Source organism: Physella acuta, unplaced genomic scaffold (genome assembly GCF_028476545.2).
Source record: "Physella acuta isolate Inbredline_101_S28 unplaced genomic scaffold, ASM2847654v3 ptg000357l, whole genome shotgun sequence".
NCBI classification, from domain to species: Eukaryota; Metazoa; Mollusca; class Gastropoda; family Physidae; genus Physella; species Physella acuta.
In genome coordinates, this window is record NW_026731876.1 from 1,095,627 (window position 1) to 1,119,372 (window position 23,746).

A 23,746-nucleotide genomic window follows, 5' to 3' on the forward strand; every position below is an offset into this window, starting at 1 on the left:
CATTTGGGACTTCCCTATAGGCGAACAGAGCTGCCGGTATAAATTCGTCCCAGTCTTCCTGTCTATCTGCTGTGATTTTTCTCAGCATTTCCTTGAAAGTACCATTCCATCTTTCAACTGCCCCATTTGACATGGCATGGTACGCTGATGAATGCACCAGTTTAATACCTAGCAGCTTCGAAACCTTGTTGAAAATTTCTGACGTAATTCGGGACCCATTATCTGACAAGATAACTTCAGGGAATCCCATTCTAGTAAAAATTGAGACCAGAGCATCTTGAACCTCAGATGCAGTTATACTTTTGAGAGGTACCGCTTCAGGCCATCTTGTACATAGATCTATAGCCGTTAGGATAAACCCATTTCTCTTCTTTGTAAGCTTTAAAGGTCCTACAATATCAATGGCTAACTTGTCAAATGGTTGTCCAACCACTTGTGATTTACCTAGCGGCGCTTTATTGCCGATGTTCTTCTTGCCTTTCTGGCATGTGTCACAACTGTAGCAGTACTTTCTTATGTCTCCAGCTGCGCCTGGCCATCTAAACTCTGAGAAGATCCGGGCTTTTGTTCTAGCCAACCCCATGTGGCCGGCCATGGGGGTGTCGTGGCCTAGTTTTAACACAGTATCTCTAAGTGCTGATGGAATGACTAAACGAATTTGATCTTCCCCTCTAATGTGTCCGACGGCTTTGAACAACAAGCCGTCTACAATTGTGTACTTCTTATCGCCCTTTTTTGCAGACTTCCACCAATTTTTGAGGGTATCATCGTTGGACTGTTGTTTCCTAAATTCTTCAGCCGATACAGTTTTGCCTAGGATGTTATAAGTTTGTTTCCCATCTAGTTTGTTCTTATTTCTGGCTTGCCCTCTTGTTTCTACAGCAGCGATAATACCAAGGTCTTCGTTAGATGGAGGCTTGGCTCCCCCTACATTGCCGACTATAAGGTCTGCAGGGGGGTCATCTAAAAGGACGGCTAGAAACTCTCCAGTAAGATAAGGAGTTTCAATGCTCACCAACGCTCTAGGCACTCTCTTGCTGTCACCGTTGGCTGTCTTAATCGTCATCCTACCACGATTCCACCTACTTCTGTCCACTAACTGTTTTCTACACGCTATGACTACAGAGCCTGTGTCGCGCAAAACAGTAACTGTCTGATTGTCTAATTTTCCAGAGACGATAGGTAGTTTTCCCTTAAAACGTTTTTCCCACTGATCGCTAACTATGTTCCCTATTGGCAAGGTAAATTTCATTTGGTTGATACACTGTTCACAATCTTCGCACTCTCCACTAAACTCGGGGACTAGTCATCTTTCTTTGTTTCTAAAACTGACCTTCTTCTGTTTGTTTCTGCTCTTATCCACCTTAGGTGATTTATTACGCCCCTGTCGTTGTGTCCGTTCGGTATCAACATTACAATCAGCTGCTATATGGCCCCTTAAGCCGCATGAAAAACATTTAGTTTGTGGTCGAGGCGAGTTGTTATAAGTCCGAGTAGTTTGTCGAGATGGACCCGGTGACTGGACATAACTATCACTGTCTGAGTCAGAATTCTGTCTATGTTTTGTGAATTGTGATCGACGAGGACCAGAGTTGTCCCTAGGATGGTGTCTGTATTGCGGTGATTTCGAGCTATGTGTGTTGTGTCTATAGCTGTGTCTGAAGTGCGGTGAATTTGATCTACTAAGACGTCGGTCATCTTTTAAGACTGATTGCATTGATTCTGCTATGGTAGCTATAAGCTCTGTCGGTGCATCTGGTGAGTCGCCTAGCTGTTTCGTCGGAAATATAGCGAAATAGTTGTCACACTGTTTCTCCACCTCGTCAACAGTCCTAGGGTTATGTACTAGAATGTGTTGTCTGATATCTTCACTTACTGTCCTTAAGATTTTATCTTTAAGAATCAGATCAAACAGACCGTCATAAGTTTTCTCTATCCCGCTTAGTTCGACCCATCTCTTCAAATAATGTCTAGTTCTCCTAATGTAGCTTCCTGGTTTGTCCTCAGAGTTGGGTTTGGATGAGTTAAACCTATTGCTGTAGCCTGACTCTGTCAGCCCAAAATGTTTCAGAACTTCTCGTTTTAATTTGGTGTAGTCTTCTTCTGCTCCTAGCTCAGTTAACCAGGCATCACAGCCTCTGTCTAACAGGACTTTCCTGAACTCATGGCACCAATATCTATGATCTAACCCTACCTCTCTAGCTTCTCTTTCAAAAATATCTATCACTACTTCCATGTCCATTGGACCACCGTTACTTTTTAAACCAATCAGCTTGAGACGTGGGACATATGATTTTGTTTGTTCAACTACCCGTTGGTTACACAAACTTTGTTGCTCCAGTTCGAGGGTTTTTAATTTAACCATTTCTTCTGATTCTATTCTCAGTTTTTCTAAATCTCTCTTAGCCTCTCGTTCGGCTAACTCTATCTTTAGTTTTGTTTCCTCTCTATGTTTTTCTTCTGCTTCTGCTAGTTTATTTTCAGCCCACTCTAATAGTTTACTCCCTTGGCAAATTTTATACTTCTGACCCAATGCCAAGTAATAGCCAAGCGACAATTTATCTTCACCGCTCATTGTCACAGTCACGGTGGGCGTGTCGGGTAGTTTCTATTGGTCGAAATGAAAGACGAACAATGTCAAGTAGTGGTCAGTGAAAGCCCAGGCACGCAACTAGGCGGAAGGGTTAATTGCGGTCCGTGTAGCGTGACCAGCGGGGGTGTACGTCTGACACGTCTTATTCAAATGTACGACCTATTGTAACTACAGCGGTTAAGGTTACGCCCACTACAACGCTAGCAGGTAACAACTGTTTGTGACGCTTACGCCGAGACTGCCGTGTATGCTTTATGTTAACGAAAAATTCCCAACTAGCCTACCTAGAAACCCCAGTAATGGCAACTCAGGAAGTTTACTTAACCTCTACGACTATAGAGAATTTCACGCGGGTATATCTAACCCCAATGGTAGAAGAAAACCAGAGTAAGTTGCTTGCCGAGAGCACCGCACGAGGGCTGATACAAAAGGCACTTACCCCAGAGTGTGATTGTAGGTCAGGAGTGCTGGTCCAATATATCAGCAGGCTGCTGCACCTTCACACGCTCACACACAAAATACACTTGGCTTCTGGGTTGGTAGACTAAAGGACATCAACGATGAGTTCGGTGGACATCAGCGTAGTCTTCACACGGCTCACTTCGTGACTTGCTAGACTCTGGCCAAGGAACACTTCGTATGGGAACGTTGTTTACGGACGTCTGTTGCAGGAACAGCTTCTAACACGGATAGCGTCTTGCGGGAACGGTTGTTACGGGAGCTCGTTGCACAGTACAGTTTAGTTTACAGGAACATCCGATACAGGAGCAGCTGGTACCAGAACAGTTTCGTACAGGATAGCTTGATACGAGGGCAGTAACAGTTCTTGCAGGAACAGCTTCTTACTGGAACAGCTTCTTACTGGTACAGCTTCTTACAGGAACAGCTTCTTACAGGAACAGCTTCTTACAGGAACAGCTTCTTACTGGTACAGCTTCTTACAGGAACAGCTTCTTACTGGTACAGCTTCTTACAGGAACAGCTTCTTACAGGAACAGCTTCTTACAGGAACAGCTTCTTACAGGAACAGCTTCTTACTGGTACAGCTTCTTACAGGAACAGCTTCTTACAGGAACAGCTTCTTACTGGTACAGCTTCTTACAGGAACAGCTTCTTACAGGAACAGTTGCAATAGCGACAACTTGTGCAGGAAAAATATCATGCGGGAAGCTTCGATCTTGTGAGAGGCCCTTATGTCCGATAGGACGAGTCCCCAGATGTTGCAGACCAGGACTACGATGTTGCCGTCCGGTTGCTTAGTCGCCGGCCGAATACGTTGCTGACACTGGCTCGGGCACTAGCCAATAAGGCCGTCGTTGTCTAGGGGTATTTAATTATTCTACCCGAGTCAGCTACAGTGAAGTAATCAACGGAACAGGAGACCTTCTTAGTTTATGCTGTTTATTAATGTGCTGAATGCCTGTTCTGCTGAGCGAGGCTTCCCCTAACCGCTAACGTCGGGAGCGCTTGTGCGAGAGAGAGAGAGAGACTAACTAACCTGCCTGTATTTATACCCCTGTCTTAACCCCCTAGCTGTTCCCACGGGACAATGAGCTCAGAACATGTGACCTAACAAATTATCCCCCCTGGCGCTAACAACCCTGGCTACTGGTCAGTATAAAGACTACTATTGTCCTGTCAGAGCGGTCAGTCTCCTTTGAACGTGTCACCTACTGTCCATCCCTACTGTGTACCCTGTAATTATCTAGTGAATAGGTGTTTGTGGAATTCTGACCTAACATATCAGTAGTGGGTTGTACAAGATATATGAAATTTCATCAACCTAGCTGTAACGGTACTCAAGTTATCATGTTTACACACACACAGACAGACACACAGACATACGGACAAGATTGCAAAATTATGTTTTTCCGTATCAGTGAGATGTAAAACGTCGAGATTTGTAAAAAATCTAGATTTTTTTTTTGCACGATTACAATACTTTCTCTATACTTCGTATATACGAGAAAGTAAAAAGTGTAAATAAAGTATTATTTTTAATTAATTAAAAATAAATGTTTTTATAACTATAATGGTTAAAGCATTGGTCACCTTTACAATACATTGAGCTTATAAAAACCTTTCAACACTGGTTATTATATATCCCCTTACCAAACAGTTTTTGTATTGGAAAAGTTGTACAAGTATTACAGTCTGTGCTTGTGGGCTATACTATATTAACAATCAAAACATTCATAAGTCGTAAGGTTCATAACAGCTAATTCAGTTTACGTTATTGTCTGCAACTAATTATGCAACTAGATGGCTTGTGATGGTAAGGAGCTGATAGATGACCTGTAATGGTAAGGAGCTGATAGATGGCTTGTGATGGTAAGGAGCTGATAGATGGCTTGTGATTGTAAGGAGCTGATAGATGGCTTGTGATGGTAAGGAGCTGATAGATGGCTTGTGATGGTAAGGAGCTGATAGATGGCTTGTGATGGTAAGGAGCTGATAGATGGCTTGAGATTACCTGCTGCCTTGGCTGTTGCTTTAGCTATCATGGTCTTCCCACAGCCTGGGGGGCCATACAACAGAATACCTGCAGCAAAGGTCAAGGTTAGCAAGGTCAGGGTTAGCAAGTCTTACAACATTCTAAAATAACAAATTATGACTGGAACATGGATTGTCCAGACACACTATTTCATGTAGATAAATTGAATGACAGGCATTTCCCAAAGGAATAATTCACTCCAAGTGGTGGTGGTGTGTGGGAATAGATACATAAATGTGTATGTAGACCATAAGTGTATGTCCCATGCCCTAGGTGGCTGAAGTAGACCATATGAGTATGTCCCATGTCCTACCTTTAGGTGGCTGAAGTAGACTAGAGTTTCTAAACAAATCAGCTCTTTTAAACGGCAAGATGACAGTCTCCTGTATTTCTTCTATCGTACTGTCCAACCCCCCAATGCTGTCCCATGTGATGTCCATAACCCTGGGGTCAAGCAAGTTGGCTGCCACACACAACTCATAGTCTGTTAGCTGGGGATGGGAACATCATGTGTTAGCTGGGGATGGGAACATCATGTGTTAGCTGGGGATGGGAACATCATGTGTTAGCTGGGGATGGGAACATCATGTGTTAGCTGGGGATGGGAACATCATGTGTTAGCTGGGGATGGGAACATCATGTGTTAGCTGGGGATGGGAACATCATGTGTTAGCTGGGGATGGGAACATCATGTGTTAGCTGGGGATGGGAACATCATGTGTTAGATGGGGATGGGAACATCATGTGTTAGCTGGGGATGGGAACATCATGTGTTAGCTGGGGATGGGAACATCATGTGTTAGCTGGGGATGGGAACATCATGTGTTAGCTGGGGTGGGAACATCATTTGTTAGATGGGGTGGGAACATCATTTGTTAGATGGGGTGGGAACATCATTTGTTAGATGGGGTGGGGACATCATTTGTTAGATGGGGTGGGGACATCATTTGTTAGATGGGGTGGGAACATCATTTGTTTTAGCTGGGGATGGGAACATCATTTGTTAGATGGGGTGGGGACATCATTTGTTAGATGGGGTGGGAACATCATTTGTTAGATGGGGTGGGAACATCATTTGTTAGATGGGGTGGGGACATCATTTGTTAGATGGGGTGGGGACATCATTTGTTAGATGGGGTGGGAACATCATTTGTTTTAGCTGGGGATGGGAACATCATTTGTTAGATGGGGTGGGGACATCATTTGTTAGATGGGGTGGGAACATCATTTGTTTTAGCTGGGGGTGGGAACATCATTTGTTTTAGCTGGGGGTGGGAACATCATTTGTTAGATGGGGTGGGGACATCATTTGTTAGATGGGGTGGGAACATCATTTGTGAGATGGGGTGGGGACATCATTTGTTAGATGGGGTGGGAACATCATTTGTTTTAGCTGGGGGTGGGAACATCATTTGTTTTAGCTGGGGGTGGGAACATCATTTGTTAGCTGGGGATGGGAACATCATGTGTTAGCTGGGGGTGGGGACATCATTTGTTAGCTGGGGATGGGAACATCATTTGTGAGATGGGGTGGGGACATCATTTGTTAGCTGGGGGTGGGAACATCATTTGTTAGCTGGGGGTGGGAACATCATTTGTTAGCTGGGGGTGGGAACATCATGTGTTAGCTGGGGGTGGGGACATCATTTGTTAGCTGGGGGTGGGAACATCATGTGTTAGCTGGGGATGGGAACATCATGTGTTAGCTGGGGATGGGAACATCATGTGTTAGCTGGGGATGGGAACATCATGTGTTAGCTGGGGGTGGGAACATCATGTGTTAGCTGGGGATGGGAACATCATGTGTTAGCTGGGGATGGGAACATCATGTGTTAGCTGGGGATGGGAACATCATGTGTTAGCTGGGGATGGGAACATCATGTGTTAGCTGGGGGTGGGAACATCATTTGTGAGATGGGGTGGGGACATCATTTGTTAGCTGGGGGTGGGAACATCATTTGTTAGCTGGGGGTGGGAACATCATTTGTTAGCTGGGGGTGGGAACATCATGTGTTAGCTGGGGGTGGGGACATCATTTGTTAGCTGGGGGTGGGAACATCATGTGTTAGCTGGGGATGGGAACATCATGTGTTAGCTGGGGATGGGAACATCATGTGTTAGCTGGGGGTGGGAACATCATGTGTTAGCTGGGGATGGGAACATCATGTGTTAGCTGGGGATGGGAACATCATGTGTTAGCTGGGGGTGGGAACATCATGTGTTAGCTGGGGATGGGAACATCATGTGTTAGCTGGGGATGGGAACATCATGTGTTAGCTGGGGATGGGAACATCATGTGTTAGCTGGGGATGGGAACATCATGTGTTAGCTGGGGGTGGGAACATCAAATATTAGCTGGGGGTGGGAACATCATGTGTTAGCTGGGGGTGGGAACATCATTTGTTTTAGCTGGGGATGGGAACATCATTTGTTTTAGCTGGGGGTGGGAACATCATTTGTTAGCTGGGGGTGGGAACATCATTTGTTTTAGCTGGGGGTGGGAACATCATTTGTTTTAGCTGGGGGTGGGAACATCATTTGTTAGATGGGGTGGGGACATCATTTGTTAGATGGGGTGGGAACATCATTTGTTTTAGCTGGGGATGGGAACATCATTTGTTAGCTGGGGGTGGGAACATCATTTGTTAGATGAAGGGGTGGGGACATCATTTGTTAGATGAAGGGGTGGGGACATCATTTGTGAGATGAGGGGGTGGGGACAACTATAGGCCAGGGGTAGAACTAGTTAAAAGGTAGATTGTGGCTATTGAGTCAATAAATTTTACCTTGCCAGAAAGAACTAGTTAACAGGTAGATTGTGGCTATTGAGTCAATAAATTTTACCTTGCCAGAAAGAACTAGTTAACAGGTAGATTGTGGCTATTGAGTCAATAAATTTTACCTTGCCAGAAAGAACTAGTTAACAGGTAGATTAAGGCTATTGAGTCAATAAATTTTACCTTGCCAGAAAGAACTAGTTAACAGGTAGATTGTGGCTATTGAGTCAATAAATTTTACCTTGCCAGAAAGAACTAGTTAACAGGTAGATTGTGACTATTGAGTCAATACATTTTACCTGGCCAGAAAGAACTAGTTAACAGGTAGATTGTGGCTATTGAGTCAATAAATTTTACCTTGCCAGAAAGAACTAGTTAACAGGTAGATTGTGGCTATTGAGTCAATAAATTTTACCTGGCCAGAAAGAACTAGTTAACAGGTAGATTGTGGCTATTGAGTCAATAAATTTTACCTGGCCAGAAAGAACTAGTTAACAGGTAGATTGTGGCTATTGAGTCCATAAATTTTACCTGGCCAGAAAGAACTAGTTAAAAGGTAGATTGTGGCTATTGAGTCAATAAATTTTACCTTGCTAGAAAGAACTAGTTAAAAGGTAGATTGTGGCTATTGAGTCAATAAATTTTACCTGGCCAGAAAGAACTAGTTAAAAGGTAGATTGTGGCTATTGAGTCAATAAATTTTACCTGGCCAGAAAGAACTAGTTAAAAGGTAGATTGTGGCTATTGAGTCAATAAATTTTACCTTGCTAGAAAGAACTAGTTAAAAGGTAGATTGTGGCTATTGAGTCAATAAATTTTACCTGGCCAGAAAGAACTAGTTAACAGGTAGATTGTGGCTATTGAGTCAATAAATTTTACCTGGCCAGAAAGAACTAGTTAACAGGTAGATTGTGGCTATTGAGTCAATAAATTTTACCTGGCCAGAAAGAACTAGTTAACAAGTAGATTGTGGCTATTGAGTCAATAAATTTTACCTGGCCAGAAAGAACTAGTTAACAGGTAGATTGTGGCTATAGAGTCAATAAATTTTACCTTGCCAACATTTTGAACCCCAAGCTTGGACAACATTTTCTGTGCCTGTAATTAGAAAAGTCATAATTGTCTTCAATTCTCTAGTTACAAAAAATAAATTACTCATAAATATCTCCCTAACAAGTTTTTCTATGCACTGCAAACAAACCAATTAATTATCCAAGCTGTTTTTCATGTAATATAAAAAGCTTTAAATAGCTGAGGTGTGTATATCAGGAAAACTTGCTTTTTTGATAATGGAGGTAAAATGTAGAAATTGGCACCATTAAACTTGTGTAAATATTTTAAAATTAAACATTGACAAAAAGTTTTCACTTTGAGAGTAACACCTAACACCCATGCCATTTTTAGCTGAGATTGCTTTGAGAAAAGCATTCATTCATTAAACAGCTAACAGTAGATAAGTTGGTGAAATCAGCCAATAAAAAGGAAATTCAAAATAATCTATATTTAGAAGTCACATGATCACTACCAGACTAAAGGCTGTTCGGCAACGAACAAAAAAGGTTATGATCATCAAAATGTAACTTCTAAATCTTCCTAGCAATTTGAACCTAATTTCAGTTTAAATTAGGCCTCAGGACAATCCCTGTTCTTTTTAAGATCATTAGCATTGTTGTGTGTACTTGACCTTGGGCCCAAGACTTTGCCTTTAGTAATTCCTTATATACAATGGTTTGGTTTGAAGGGAAACTTTACTTTACTTTTTTAATATTTGACAAGATCCAAAGTTCAGGGAGGAACAGAGGAGGACATAGACTATGTGTGTCTATGTCTACAGACAAAAGAGAAATGGACTCCTGGACTGCCCACTTCACTTAGCCATAGACTAGACTTGTGTTAAGAGTTTAAGACCTTGGGATGGGTTTAGAAAAGGTACAAACAATTTTTTAAATGAGCCTAGCCTACAACAACCAATACAACCACTAAAACTTGATCTTGTAAACAAAAACATCTTTCTTGAAATAAACTAGGCCTAATTAAATCTACTAAATTTAATTAGGCAGATTCTAGCCGGAAGAAGATGCACATAGCACTACAATGACCTGGATTTTCTTGTATTCTAAATATTTGTTGTTTAGGCCTATGTGTTGTCTTAATGGGACAGGGATTAACTTGATTAATACTTGGGTAGTTGATTTAAGTAGGCTATTAAAATATTTTTTTTTAAATGTTTTTTTACTTCACTTATAGACTAGATCTCTTAACTAGATATCTACTATAACTTAACCCTTTATTTACGGAATTAGGTTCTAAATGAAATTTTGTCTTAAACAATGTGTTATCATATTGCTTTTGGCATACTTAAATTAAAGCATATGTCGAAGGAAATTTCATTTCAAAAATCTTTAATGGCCCAAACATATATTGGTACTTAAAAGTACCATCAGGAATGTAGGACATTTTTTCCAAAGAATAAAAAATATGTATAAAACAGGATAGCCGTAGAGGCCTACTGTTTTATGTTTACTGATTAAAATCTACCATATAGATCTATATTATATGCAGAAGTATGGACTATTACTAGTAAATGAGAGTTATTGTAGGCAAGACAGTTAATTGCAGTAAATATAACTAACAAATTAAATCTTACTACTAGAACTAGATATTGGTATACAAATGAAGTATACTAAACCTAGTAAATGAGCCTGCAACTGCTACCCTTATTCTTCTTATTATTTTACTACTAGAAATCAACATGTAATTACAATATTTCTTATGTAAACCATATGCTACCCTTCTCATGAATGTGGAAATATCATTTTTTGAGTACATTTCGATAATTAATTATCAAAATAGTATTTATGTCACTTCATATAAAAAAATCTGCCATTTCCTAGAAATCCTAAAAAAATTACAGTGTGCCCTGATGGTACTTGTAAGTCCACTTGTAAACATCGATCTAATACAAAGACAATTTGATTCAAAATGTATAACTAGAGGTTAAACACATTTGCCTGACTATTGAATGTGCCAATAAAAAATATTTGGGGTTGAAAACTTGAAAAATAAGGGAAACCACAGGGAAATGAGGAATGTGTGTGAGAACTGTACAGAACAATTGTGAACTACCGATACAGCAAGACATTGAAAATGGCGCCACACCAGAAATTTAAAAAAAGCATCAATCCCTCCAACAACCGGTGACTCAGGGGTGATAATACTATTAATTACATTAATAATTTTTAAAATTCGTATTAAATTAAAAATAATACAAGCACTTAATTAAAGTGGTACGTATAAGTACCGCCAGTAGATTAAGGGTTAATACTATGAATCTGAAGCACAACAGCTCAAACACACTGTACAGATAGTTTTAATAGTTTTATCAGAAGAATGAGACTAAAATGGAAAATTGATCCCATTGTAAAGCTAAAAAAGGATAATTTGAGCCCAATGCTATTAATAGTATTTAATTTGAGCCAAATTGCAAATCTATTAAATTCATTGCGTTCTTTTATCTTCTGCCAGCCAGACTAGCGCTGTAGGGCAGAAACTTCTTCCGAGTAGTTACTTTGATTTAATTTTAATTAGGAGTTAAGGCCAAAATGGGGCTAACTTATGCCTATCTTTTCTAATTTAAATCTAAAGTTTACTTAATTTGAGTAGACTTTACGAAGCCTTTAGGCCTTAGACCTATTAAAATTTAAATATAGCCTAAATAAAAAGTATACAGCTAATAAATACTATAGGCATAAGTCTTATGAAGTTCTCTAAGCAATATATTATATTGAATAGGACCTAACAATGAAAATTTTGTTTTACCTTCACAACAATCTTTACATTACTTGATTACTTTTAATTTTAAATTAGCCTACACTATAAAAAACATGCTATGCAGTATGCCAAGTATTCAGTGTACCATACTGCCATACAGTAACGACGTTCCCAGCGTCTGATACAATTTTCTCTATTTAATTCGTTGTTTTTCAGAATCCAAATTTTTAATAGCAAATCTAGGTTATAATAATGCTTTACTTCTTGAAAGGTGACTCATTAAATTTTACTAATTATTTCACATTTTTATGAGGATTTATGCTTTGAAAGTTCAAAAATGTTTCTAAGTTTCACTCATGTACCTGTTGTTATACAATTGTATTAAAACTTATCAGTAATAAATAAAGACTGGTGATGTTTTTATCAGATGCAACCAAGCTCATTTACCTTAACAGTTAGCAGCCATCTTGTTTAAGTTTTTTTTTGGTAAAATTATATTTAGAAGAAAGTCAGGGGAAACCACTCTAATTTACAGATGGATGCTGTTTATGGACATTATATAGCAAATCTTGCTCACAAACACTGCTGTTTAAAGTTAATTTCTGGCCTCTATTGATATATCTATGATTTTGGTGTATTATTCAGTAATCTATTATATTTTACGCAAATATATCACAATATACTTGTATTGTATTACTATTAAACTTTAAACCAAATAGCCGTGGTCAATTTTACTCACCTACCTAACCATCATTAGTGTCCTAAAATGATAGATTACCTCTATCGTTTTAGGTAGGCCTTCGATTAAAGTTAATTTCTGGCCTATATTGATATACTATTATACTTTAGGCCTACTTATTAGCCATTGATTTTGGTTTATTATTCAGTTAGGCTATTATAGATCTAATATTAGACACACATATATCACAATATAGGGTAATCTATCGCTTTGTACGTAAAGTCGGCAGCGGCTAGTAATGTGTGAAAAAGTTACCTCCATTGTCAAGGCTTTAATAGAAGTATATTGTGAAATATTTGTGTCAAATATTATAGATAACTTAATAATAAACCTTAATCAATGGCTAAATATATTAATATAGGCCAGAAATTAACTTTAAACAGCAGTGTTTGCTAGCAAGATTTGCTATATAAACAACAGCCATTTGTTAAATAGAGTGGCTTTTCCTGAATCTCCCGCTATAAGTTTAACAAAATAAAACTTAAACAAGATGGCTACTATAGTAAATGAGCATGGTTGCATCCGATGAAACCATCGCTAGTCTTCATTTATTACTCAAAAGTTTTAATTTAATTGTTTAAAAACAGGTACATACGCCTAAATGAAACAAGGAAACATTTTTGTTTTTTTTTCAAAACATAAATCATCATCAAATTGTGAAATGATTATTAAAATTTTAGGAGTCACCTGTTTTTCACATTACTAGTCGCGGGCGATTTTACGTACCTAAAACGATAGATAACCCAATAATATAGTAATGTAGTAATTGTAGTTCTATTAAAATTAAACTTTAAAGCCTTAACAAATGAGGCAACTTTTTCGCACATTACTAACTACTAAAAACTAGATCTAGCCTCTGCCGATTTATCATTTTACGCACCTAAAATCTAAAACGATAGATTACCAAAAGGCAAGGCCCTAACTAAAAACTATTAATTATTTAATATTTAGGCCTATTTAGCAGTATTAGTAGGGCCTAAATCAAAATCTAGACTTAGATTCTACTAGTAACTGGACTAAATCTAGATCTAGACTAGAATCTACTAGGCCAGGGGTCGGCAACCTCGAGCGGCATGCAGCTCTTTTGGTATCCAGTTGCGGCTCTTCAGCTCCATGCACAAATATTAATAATTATTTTATTTTATTTTCAAAACTCATAAAAATATTAGTCTGCAACACTCGGTAATAAACGATATAACAATAGATATAAACAATAAACATTCACTATTATATTATAAAATTTAGTTACTCCCTATCTCAATGTACTTCCTATTACATTGTCCATTCCGAATTGAAATGTTCAACTTCATAGTGGATATCACAAAGAAACTAAACCAGCTAATGATTAGTTTAAAACTGAAAGGAAAACCCGGACTATGTCTTGCTTGAAGAGGTGGTTTGTTTCGAAAAAAAAATACTTTTTTGTTGAATACATAATGAGCGGTAAATTACAAAATTACGAAAAATCTGAAAAAATGCTACTATTCAATGACTTCAGCATTAATAAAAACAAAATGAAGGATGTTTTCACTGAGAGATTTGAGCAATTCAAAACAAATGCAAGTACTCTGACTTACATAGTTTCTGTTTAGTTAGTAGATCATCTCAACACAAATTCAAATGAAATTATTTCATATATTCAAAGCTATTTTTTTAAATTACATATATAATATATTTGTTTAGGATTGTATATATATATATATATATATATATATATATATATATATATATATATATATATATATATATATATATATATATATATATATATAGGCCTATATATATATATATATATAGGCCTATATATATATATAGGCCTATATATATCCTAATATATAAATCCCCACGTTCGCACATCTCTCTCTCTCTCTCTCTCTCTCTCTCTCTGTCCGCAAAAAATTTTCGCCGGACATCACGTCAGAATCGGCAGCGATATATGGAGAACTTTTTACGGACTTTTGTTGAAAATAATATGTTAGATGTTTTAAATGTATAACCACAATTTTATTTAAAGAAGAAAAATAAAAAATAAAGGCGTATTCGAATGTAGAGAAACAGTATTATTTATGCAACCGGAAAAGCATTAATACATGTGAAAAAGAACGCATAAAACTGTGACGTCACTATTGCTTATACATTAACTAATGACGTCATCTGCTGTGTTTTGAATAAAAAGAAATGAACTATTTCATTCAAATTTGATTTAGATCTACGTACACTATGAAATGTATACAATACAATTTTTTCCGGCCTTAACTCATAAAATTTATTTTATTTATTTGGATTCTAGATCTAGAGATTCTAGATCTAGACTAGATCTAAATCTACAAATCTACGCAATAACTAGATCTAGATCGAGACGTAGACGCTAAGATCTAGATCTAGATTTAGACTCTAACTTCTCTAGAATCTATTCCAAAAATAAATTTCTATATTAGGACTAAACTATTTCAAGACATAATTATTTTATACAAAGTCTTTGTTTGGAACTGGCTAATTTGGGATAAAAAAATTAATTTGAAAGAATAGGCATATTCGCGTATGTTAAGATTTTAAAATACGTCTTTTATTCTCCATGTTTTCTAAGGTGCCTATATAGCGGAGATGATAGTGTACTTAAACTCACGCAGGTGGTGTGGGTTCGAGACGCACCAAGTCAACTTAGTTAATCTATTTTTTTTTTTTATTTTGCTCGGGCTAAACTTAAAAAAAAATTCTATTAGGATTCTAGATCTAGATGATCTAGATCTACGGAGAAACTAGACTTACACAGATGTAGACCCTACCTAGATCTAGAATCTATTCAAACAATACATTTCTATACTAAAGTATTTCAGGCCTTAATTACTTTATTGAAATCTTTGTTTATCTATGCAATTTGCTAATCTCTATAATATATAAAGCAAAGTTGTCGGGTGTCCGATAGGGCACTTCCCGGCGCCGCAGGCGCTTCAAATTTGGCAGGATCTTGCCTTGGGGCGACAGAACACGAGGGCCGGTTGGCCGAAAAGTCTACGATGAGGGGGTCAAAACTGACCTCGACTGACCGGCGCCTTATATGAGCTATAAATCGAAAAAAAATGTCCACGGAGGAACCTCTTCATATCTCTTGAGGTCGTAGACCGACCCTCGGGCGAATTAATTAAGCATTCAAATTCTCAATGTTTTCGAAAGCCTAAGCGAAGCTGGGCAGCATGCCTAGTATATATATATAGGCCTATATATATTTATATATATATATATATATATATATATATATATATATATATATATATCAGGGATGTGACCAGACCAGGAGAAAAAATTAGGAAATTTTCTTTGGATAATAACTCAATATGTTTTATCTACTTTTTATCGCAGTTAAGCAGCTTCATACCACAGTTAAACAGCTTAATAGTACTGTTACTGTACTAATTAATTGTTTAATGAAGTTAATATTTTAAATACAAGAAGTTTATGTTACTCTAAAATAACGTTGAAAGTCTTGTCTAATTGCAATTTAATGTTTACCTTATAAACAACTTTTTAAACTTACAATGTAACAAAAGTAGCAATTAAGTTTTATTTTACCATTAAGCTAATTTAAACTGTACTAATCTAGTGTAGATTCTAGATGTACTCCTGTTTTCAATTTTAAATAGGGGGCCTAATGCCTTATATTCTTTTAAAGATTGGATTGGTAAAAATATTTGTCTTTAACTGTAAAGAGCATAGATTTAGATTAGTTATGATTTGAAAGTTTTAGGTTCATGTGATGGAAAAATGAAATGGACCAGGTTAGCTAAAATTAGAAAGGGTCTGACGTGTGTACCAAAGTTAATCATTTTGATAGCCAAGCCACATTGATATTTATGTTGTTGTTTTTTTTGGAATAGCTGTAAATTGTTAGGGGTCATCCACGTTTTTTGACGATATTTACCTCCCCTCTCTCCTACAAAAGCCAGACTCCCCCTCCCCCATATAATGACGTCACACCTCAGCCAACAAATGCTCCCCCCCCCCCCCTCCTCGAATTGAATTTATTTTTTAAACATCGATTTTTTTCTAAAATATTGACTGAGGTAGACCAACATAGGGTATTTTATTCAATCTCTATTATGTTTTACAACAGTTTTCCAAAACGCGTAATAGTGGCTAAAATGCAGTTGTTTCTAACATTACTTTTTAAAATACAAAAATATGACGTTACACTATCTTACTAGTGTGACGTTATTTATGGAAGACCCCTTATTAAAAATTTAAAAACAGTCTGTACGTATTTTTTCTTCCACAAACAAGACACGGTCTTATTCACGTTGAGTTCAGTATTTTTTTTAACATGTAGGCCTACGAAGCATACGCATTGCAGGAACAGCTATTTGAAATTGACTGTGACGTCATTTTTTTTTCACAAGCAGTACCGAACACGTACATGGGGTCAAGGTGAGGTCACAGGAGCCACCGTTACTACGAGGTGGGGCGGGTTAGTCTAGTCCTCATAGTCACCTTTTGCAAGGATTTCAATATTAATTTGAGATTGCGAAATAAAATAGAATCAGAGAGAACCTGTAGATTTAGGCGGGTTAAAATACCGTTAGATATATTAGGCTATACCAAATAGCTAGATCACCATGCTTAAGAGATTTAAGTTTCATTTTTTTTTCATTTGAATAACTGCATTATTTTAGATTACCTATTCCCGTGTTTTTGATAAATAGTTAACTAAATATATCAGCGGAAAATTTGGACTAAAAAATTGTGCTTTGAAAAATTCGTAAGTCCGCCGAAATTCCGAATCTTAATCTACATTTAATCTTGATCTAGCACCGACAGACCTAGCGCAATCGACCAATCGAAAAGAAATGCGCATATTCGAGTGTCCGTTTAAATTAAGTATAGTACAGTACAGTACATTTAAATTTAAATACGAATAAGTGGAATGAGCATGTCGGCCCTTTCGGTAGAAGACATTTCCGTTTTTTTTCCTAATTTTTAAGACTTCGTAAAAAAATCGACAAAAATTGAAAGTCGGCGGAAAAATTCGGCGGAAATTAAATCAGCGGAGGAAAATCGCAACTGAAACGGAAAAATCGGATTTCCGCTAAAATTCGGAAAAGTCACATCCCTGATATATATATAGGCCGCATTTGCGCGGTTCGCTCCGCGTTACGCGTAAGGCCGCCTTTGCGCAGTTCGCTTCGCGTTACGCTTAATCTTTACCTTAGGTGGCACACGATCTAAAAAAAAAAACAGATATCAGGACTGCCCGATTTTTTTTTTCGTGGTAACAATTTAATGTTGACATAGATCTAGATCGAGTTTAAGTGTATTTAGATCTCTACATTATTTCAACACCTAAGAGTCTAGTACTTGTAAAAAAAAACAGTACAGTGTAGTGTCAAGGAAAGTTTGTGAGGTCAGATGGGTCAGATGATAGTCCTAGACCTAGCAGCAACCTAGCTAAATCAAACTGTCCTTTAACCTTTAGGCCAAGCATGCGTGATAGTAGTAGATCTAAGTCTATATTATTTATCCTTTAAAAAAATTCAATTTGCTTGAGGGGGGAGGGGGGTTGGAGGAAGAAAGAAGTGAAGACAGACGATCTCGAGTGAACGTCTATGACGTATGCTTTAGGCCTGCTGAACTCAGTGACCTCGCCGACCGTGGGCCGTGGTGGGATTTTCCACTCACTGGATGGTAAATGTAAGGCAAGCAATCACGCCAGTGACGATGTTTGGAAATTTTATTAAAAAAAAAAAGAATCATAGTCTACGTCATATTTTCAATAGGAAAAAAAATGTAAAAAAAAAAAGAGTTAACCCCGGGTTCGAACTCTGAACTCCGGGTCTATGAACTTCAGACTACAGCTGGCACACTGTTGACTCAACCACAGTGGATGTGAAAGAGATGTCAAAAATAAGCATTTTCAATTGCAAGATGGCAAATCAAACCTGCGAGACGCGTAGTAGATCTATATTCTAGTTTTTCTCACTAAATCTAGAATTTACGCAATTATCAATTTAAACATGACCACTGAATAATAGACATCCATATTTAATCCATTAGGCACTAACTTTGGAGTTTTTAGTTCGTTTTAAACTAAATTACTTAATTTAATATTTATTGTCAATCACTGCCATGTCCAACACATCTCTCCATGACAACTCTTCTAACCCTTGAAGGTAAAGAAAACCACACATCAGGTTAGACTTTTTAAGTGGCCATGCACCCAGAGTTCCTCACTAGTAATCATCAAATAGCGGTCACGTGGTTTTTAAAAAATAAAAATAAATTGGTTGTGATACGGACGCCGGTCTTATAAAAAAACAGCTCACAATATTTGATTTCTTTTTTCATAGACTGATAAAACTAATAGTGCTTTACGTTCTCGCTCATTTCTGTACCTATACTGTTGATATTTTTAAAATTCTATTAATTTTAATGAAACCAACTTTTGAATTTAGCCTCCGTTCTCCAAACCAAATTTTAAAATGCTTTTCTGGCATATCTAACCCTGCCACCTATGGTTTGTTGTTATGACACGGAAATACCGCCATTTTGCGCGTGGTAAACATTTTTAAATGTAATTAGTTGAAGGTCTCTGGAATTTGGCAGAAAAATCGCCGGAAATCAAACGTCCGGTCCAGGCGCCATATTGTTGTTAGCAACCGACCACGCCTCCAAGTTAGCGAGAAATACTACTATATTCTTTAGGGGCCACGCTTAGCGAGACGCGTAGTCACTTCGTATTTATATATATATATAATCCTAAACAAATAGGCCTATACTATTGGCATAAAATTCATAAAAATGTTAGTGGCTCTTTAAAAACCGGATAATGTTGTAATTTGTAACTTTTGGCTCTTTTGTCTCAAAAGGTTACCGACCCCTGTACTAGGCCTAACTAGTAACTACTAGATCTAACTACTACTAGTAACTACAAACTAGTACTAGGAACTGTCACTCACTGGTCTAGTAAGGCAACAGCTTTCACTAATCAATTTTAATTTTTAAATCTTAGTCACCTCTGCTTGTGCTAGTTTTTTCTCCTTTTTAGTAGGGTCCATTGCATCAGTCAACCATTTGATTCCTAGGTAAGTTAGTGAAAAAGATGCTGCAACTCCTATGACGGTTGATACAACTTTGGCTATTAATTGGTTCCTACTAATTGTACTTTCCAACTCAGACATGACTATTTGGGGTTGAGAATTGCTAGCTTCTGATAATAAATTGGATGTGATTTCTTTAACACCTTTTGAAATATCGCCTATTATGTCGCTAAACTTCATTATTTTCTTAGAAAGTACAATGTTAAAACATGGTTAATCAAAGGGTTAGTCTAGTCGCCAAAAACCGAAAACAAAAGTAAATAACACACCATGCCAAAATAAATGAAGAAGTGCTGAACAAAATGCACAAAAGAGTTTCTTTATTTTTAAATTGTTGAAAAAAATACACGTTACGATAGCGATTTTCAAACTGGGAGAATCGCTTCCTGAACACTGGTGTGTACATTTTAAAAACCCTAGACGGCCCTAAAGAGTAGATGGGCATAATATTTAGGCATAATACAATATATAAATTCACTACTGTTGATGTGGCTAGATTTGATGGTATAAAGTCTAATTAGGCGTCGGTCGGTTGTTCATAAAAGATGCTACATTTTGGCTCACGACAAAAGGACCACTGACAATAGTGTTTTCGTAGGGACTAAGTCTTCCGAAAAAACGGTCACATTGATTATGACACCTGTCAGTGGGACCACTTCATCAATATTCTTTAGAGTTAGCTTATCCAACACTCTTAAGTAATACAACTAATGCATCTCTAGTTCGGTCTGCCTTATTTTTAGAATAGTTTATCTATTATAAGAAATAGTATGTTTTAATTTAAGGGTCATCTATCCATGACTTCCTTAAATGAGTCGGTTATATGCTGTTCCGTACCTCCAGTTTGCTTGTAGGGTATCAAAATAAAATGTTATCCTGTAAACATCTTGTTTATCACACATCTACAATCTACACTTCTGTGCTCGCTTTTAAGCAACAGATCTTTTATGCTGTAAATTAAACATTATCACACTTTTAGAATTGGTGGAATGTAGCTGTTAAGGGCTAGATTTGTTTGTGAATTGATGTTGGTTCATGAAAAACTATTTCATGCAAGCATTTAAAAAAGGTTAGTGGTAGTGGATGTAGGACAAAATGGTTGTTTTTATGCCAAAAGTGGTATTACGATTAATTTGTCTGGAGCCAATATGTCGGGAGTCATTTTGTCGGAAGCCAATATGTCGTGAGCCCTTTTGTCGGTAGCCAATATGTCGTGAGCCCTTATGTTGGAAGCCAATATGTCGTGAGCCGCTTTGTCTGGAGCCAATATGTCCTGGGCCTATTTGTCGGGAGCCAATATGTCGGGAGTCCATTTTTCGGTAGCCTAAATGTCGGCAGCCCATTTGTCGGGAGCCTATATGTCGCGAGTCAGTTTGACAGGAGCCCATTTGACGGGAGCCAATATTTCGGGGCCCTTTTGGCGGGGCTATTTTGACGGGGTCGTTTTGTCGAGGGTCGATTTGACGGGGTCATATTAACGGGGCCATTTTGACGGGGCCGATTTGTCCCGGGCCGTTTTGACAGGGCACTTATTTTATAGATTGCAATCTTCTTCTTCGTTCTTAATTTTTAGGGATCGAGCCTTATTCACCAGAGGGTTTGAACTTTTTTCGAATGTATCAACCGTGAGCTTTTACCGACTCGACCACGCCTCCATCACAATTAAGGATACGTGTCAACTGGTTATGCGCCATTGAGGCCATTGACTCCGATTTCAGCCTGCTTTTCTTTTTGGATTTGCTCCCATATCCTTTGTTCAACCAAGAGCAAACTACAAGTCTACATCTTTGGGCCTTTTCTTCGAAGTTGGGAAACAAGCTGCTCGTGGTACAATATGTTGCTTCAGATGTTGCTTCAGATGTCGTTTCAGATGTTGCTTCAGATGTTGCTTCAGATGTTGCTTCAGATGTTGCTTCAGGTGTTGCTTCAGGTGTTGCTTCAGGTGTTGCTTCAGGTGTTGCTTCAGATGTTGCTTCAGATGTTGCTTCAGGTGTTGCTTCAGGTGTTGCTTCAGGTGTTGCTTCAGGTGTTGCTTCAGGTGTTGCTTCAGATGTTGCTTCAGATGTTGCTTCAGATGTTGAGATGTTGCTTCAGATGTTGCTTCAGGTGTTGCTTCAGGTGTTGCTTCAGGTGTTGCTTCAGGTGTTGCTTCAGATGTTGCTTCAGATGTTGCTTCAGATGTTGCTTTAGATATTGCTTCAGATATTGTTAATATACAACTATTCCTTAAGAAGAGAGTCACATCCTAAGGACAATTTCAGGCACAGCGAGACCTGGACAAAGGACCATTACAGACGGCTTGCAATATCCGCAAGTTCAAGTTAAGTTAATCAAGATTTCACAATTTCCCATCTAACATTTTCCAAAGAGGCTAGTAACATAATTTAAATTTAATGAGGGAAGAAAGATCTCTATTTACAATCTCATTAGCTACGGCTTAAGGCAAGCTGGGTATAATTTAATCATTGTGTTTTAACCAACACATCCACTTGTAACCAACACATCCACTTGTAACCAACACATCCACTTTTATCTGTTTATATCCATGTTCTATGGAGGTTATCCGTTTATATACATGTTCTATGGAGGTTATATGTTTATATCCATGTTCTACTGAGATGATCTGTTTATATCCATGTTCTAGGGGAAGTTATTTGGTTATACCCATGAATTTTTAGAATGAAATTGGACTGATGTTTTTCTGCTGCACATTTTCATGCCACTATCAGAATAAATTACATACTTAACGATTATATTATGGTGTTTTTGGGTCTGGTAAGTAGGTCACCAACCAGCCCTACGGCTCAATAAAACCTGCATGAGCCATAGAACTGTTTATTGACCTACTTACCAGCCCTATAGCCCGTCATCCTAGTGGGCCATTAAAAGATAGGACTCCGCGGACTGTTTACAAAACAAAAACATCAACAGTAGGTTGATGGCGTTCCTGGAACATCACGCCACTATGGAGAGCACGACAGCAACTTGATCCACATGACAGATAGATAGATAGATAGATAGATAGATAGATAGATAGATAGATAGATAGATAGATAGATAGATAGATAGATAGATAGATAGATAGATAGATAGATAGATAGATAGATAGATAGATAGATAGATAGATAGATAGATAGATAGATAGATAGATAGATAGATAGATAGATAGATAGATAGATAGATAGATAGATAGATAGATAGATAGATAGATAGATAGATAGATAGATAGATAGATAGATAGATAGATAGATAGATAGATAGGTATGTAGGTAGGTAGGTAGGTAGGTAGGTAGGTAGGTAGGTAGGTAGGTAGGTAGGTAGGTAGGTAGGTAGGTAGGTAGGTAGGTAGGTAGGTAGACAGGCAGGCAGGCAGACAGACAGACAGACAGATAGATAGATAGATAGATAGATAGATAGATAGATAGATAGATAGATAGATAGATAGATAGATAGATAGATAGATAGATAGATAGATAGATAGATAGATAGATAGATAGATAGATAGATAGATAGATAGGTGATTGCCACATTAATTACCCCCAAAAAACAGCGTAAGGGCCCCCAGTCTTATAATGTCCACCACCTGCGGGGAGATCTGTTATTACCTTAGTTCTTGTTAAATTGAACGTCAATATACTTATCATAAATCTCGTGATTCTACTTGTCCGGCTACTTAACCCAATCAACCCAAGCTAATACACCGTCTAACCCAATCAACCCAAGCTAATACACCGTCTTACCCAATCAACCCAAGCTAATACACTAACGTCTAATTCGTTGGGCGTGGCTTGTGTGAGCACAGCCCTGGAGGCCGAACGTCTCGAGACAAACAGATTCTCTGGCTAACAGATTCTCTGACTAACAGTTTCTCTGGCAAACAGATTCTCTGGCTAACAGATTCTCTGGCTAACAGCTTTGGCATTCGTATAAAAGCGGGAAGCTCCAGATTTCTAACACGTGTCACAATGGTCAGAACCAGCGCCATTGTTTACATGCTTGCTAACTGTGTCGTCATCGCCGACTCCCTTCCTTCACCGCCGGAGGTAAAAGTCCATTTCTTTACTGACTTGACCACTGACTTGACCACTGACTCGACCACTTACAGCCCCCCCCCCCCCAAGGACCTCTCTGTAAAAAAAAAAGTTACAGTCATAATACCACTGTTACTTATTAAAATCTATTTCTGAAGCAGTATACAGGTATAATTGTATATGTATGTTTAGAACAGTCATCTAAAAACTGACTCTATGTTCACCTTGAGTTGGTAAATCCCACCCCCCCCCC

At 38.0% G+C, this 23,746-nt stretch overlaps 2 protein-coding genes across 4 annotated transcripts in view; one reads left to right on the plus strand and one right to left on the minus strand.

Moving 5' to 3' along the window:
- LOC131941330 (outer mitochondrial transmembrane helix translocase) overlaps positions 1–19,717 on the minus strand; it is a 32,066-nt gene extending 12,349 nt beyond the window's left edge. The window contains exons 1-4 of one of the 2 annotated variants that reach the window (XM_059300539.1): positions 19,379–19,717; positions 8,918–8,962; positions 5,401–5,578; positions 5,067–5,135 (exon numbers count right to left, since the gene is read on the minus strand). In XM_059300539.1, the coding sequence (XP_059156522.1) occupies positions 5,067–5,135; positions 5,401–5,578; positions 8,918–8,962; positions 19,379–19,642 (556 nt within the window). In that variant the 5' untranslated portion in view covers positions 19,643–19,717. Of the gene's footprint in view, positions 1–5,066; positions 5,136–5,400; positions 5,579–8,917; positions 8,963–11,997; positions 12,084–19,378 lie in introns of those variants that run through there. The other variant, XM_059300540.1, reaches the window with a different exon arrangement.
- Positions 19,718–23,280: 3,563 nt separating this feature from the next.
- Positions 23,281–23,746, plus strand: part of LOC131941326 (chymotrypsinogen 2) — a 28,060-nt gene continuing 27,594 nt past the window's right edge. For both annotated transcript variants that reach the window (XM_059300536.1, XM_059300535.1), the window contains exon 1: positions 23,281–23,505. In XM_059300536.1, coding sequence (XP_059156519.1) covers positions 23,428–23,505 — 78 coding nt within the window. In that variant the 5' untranslated portion in view covers positions 23,281–23,427. The remainder of the gene's footprint in view (positions 23,506–23,746) is intronic.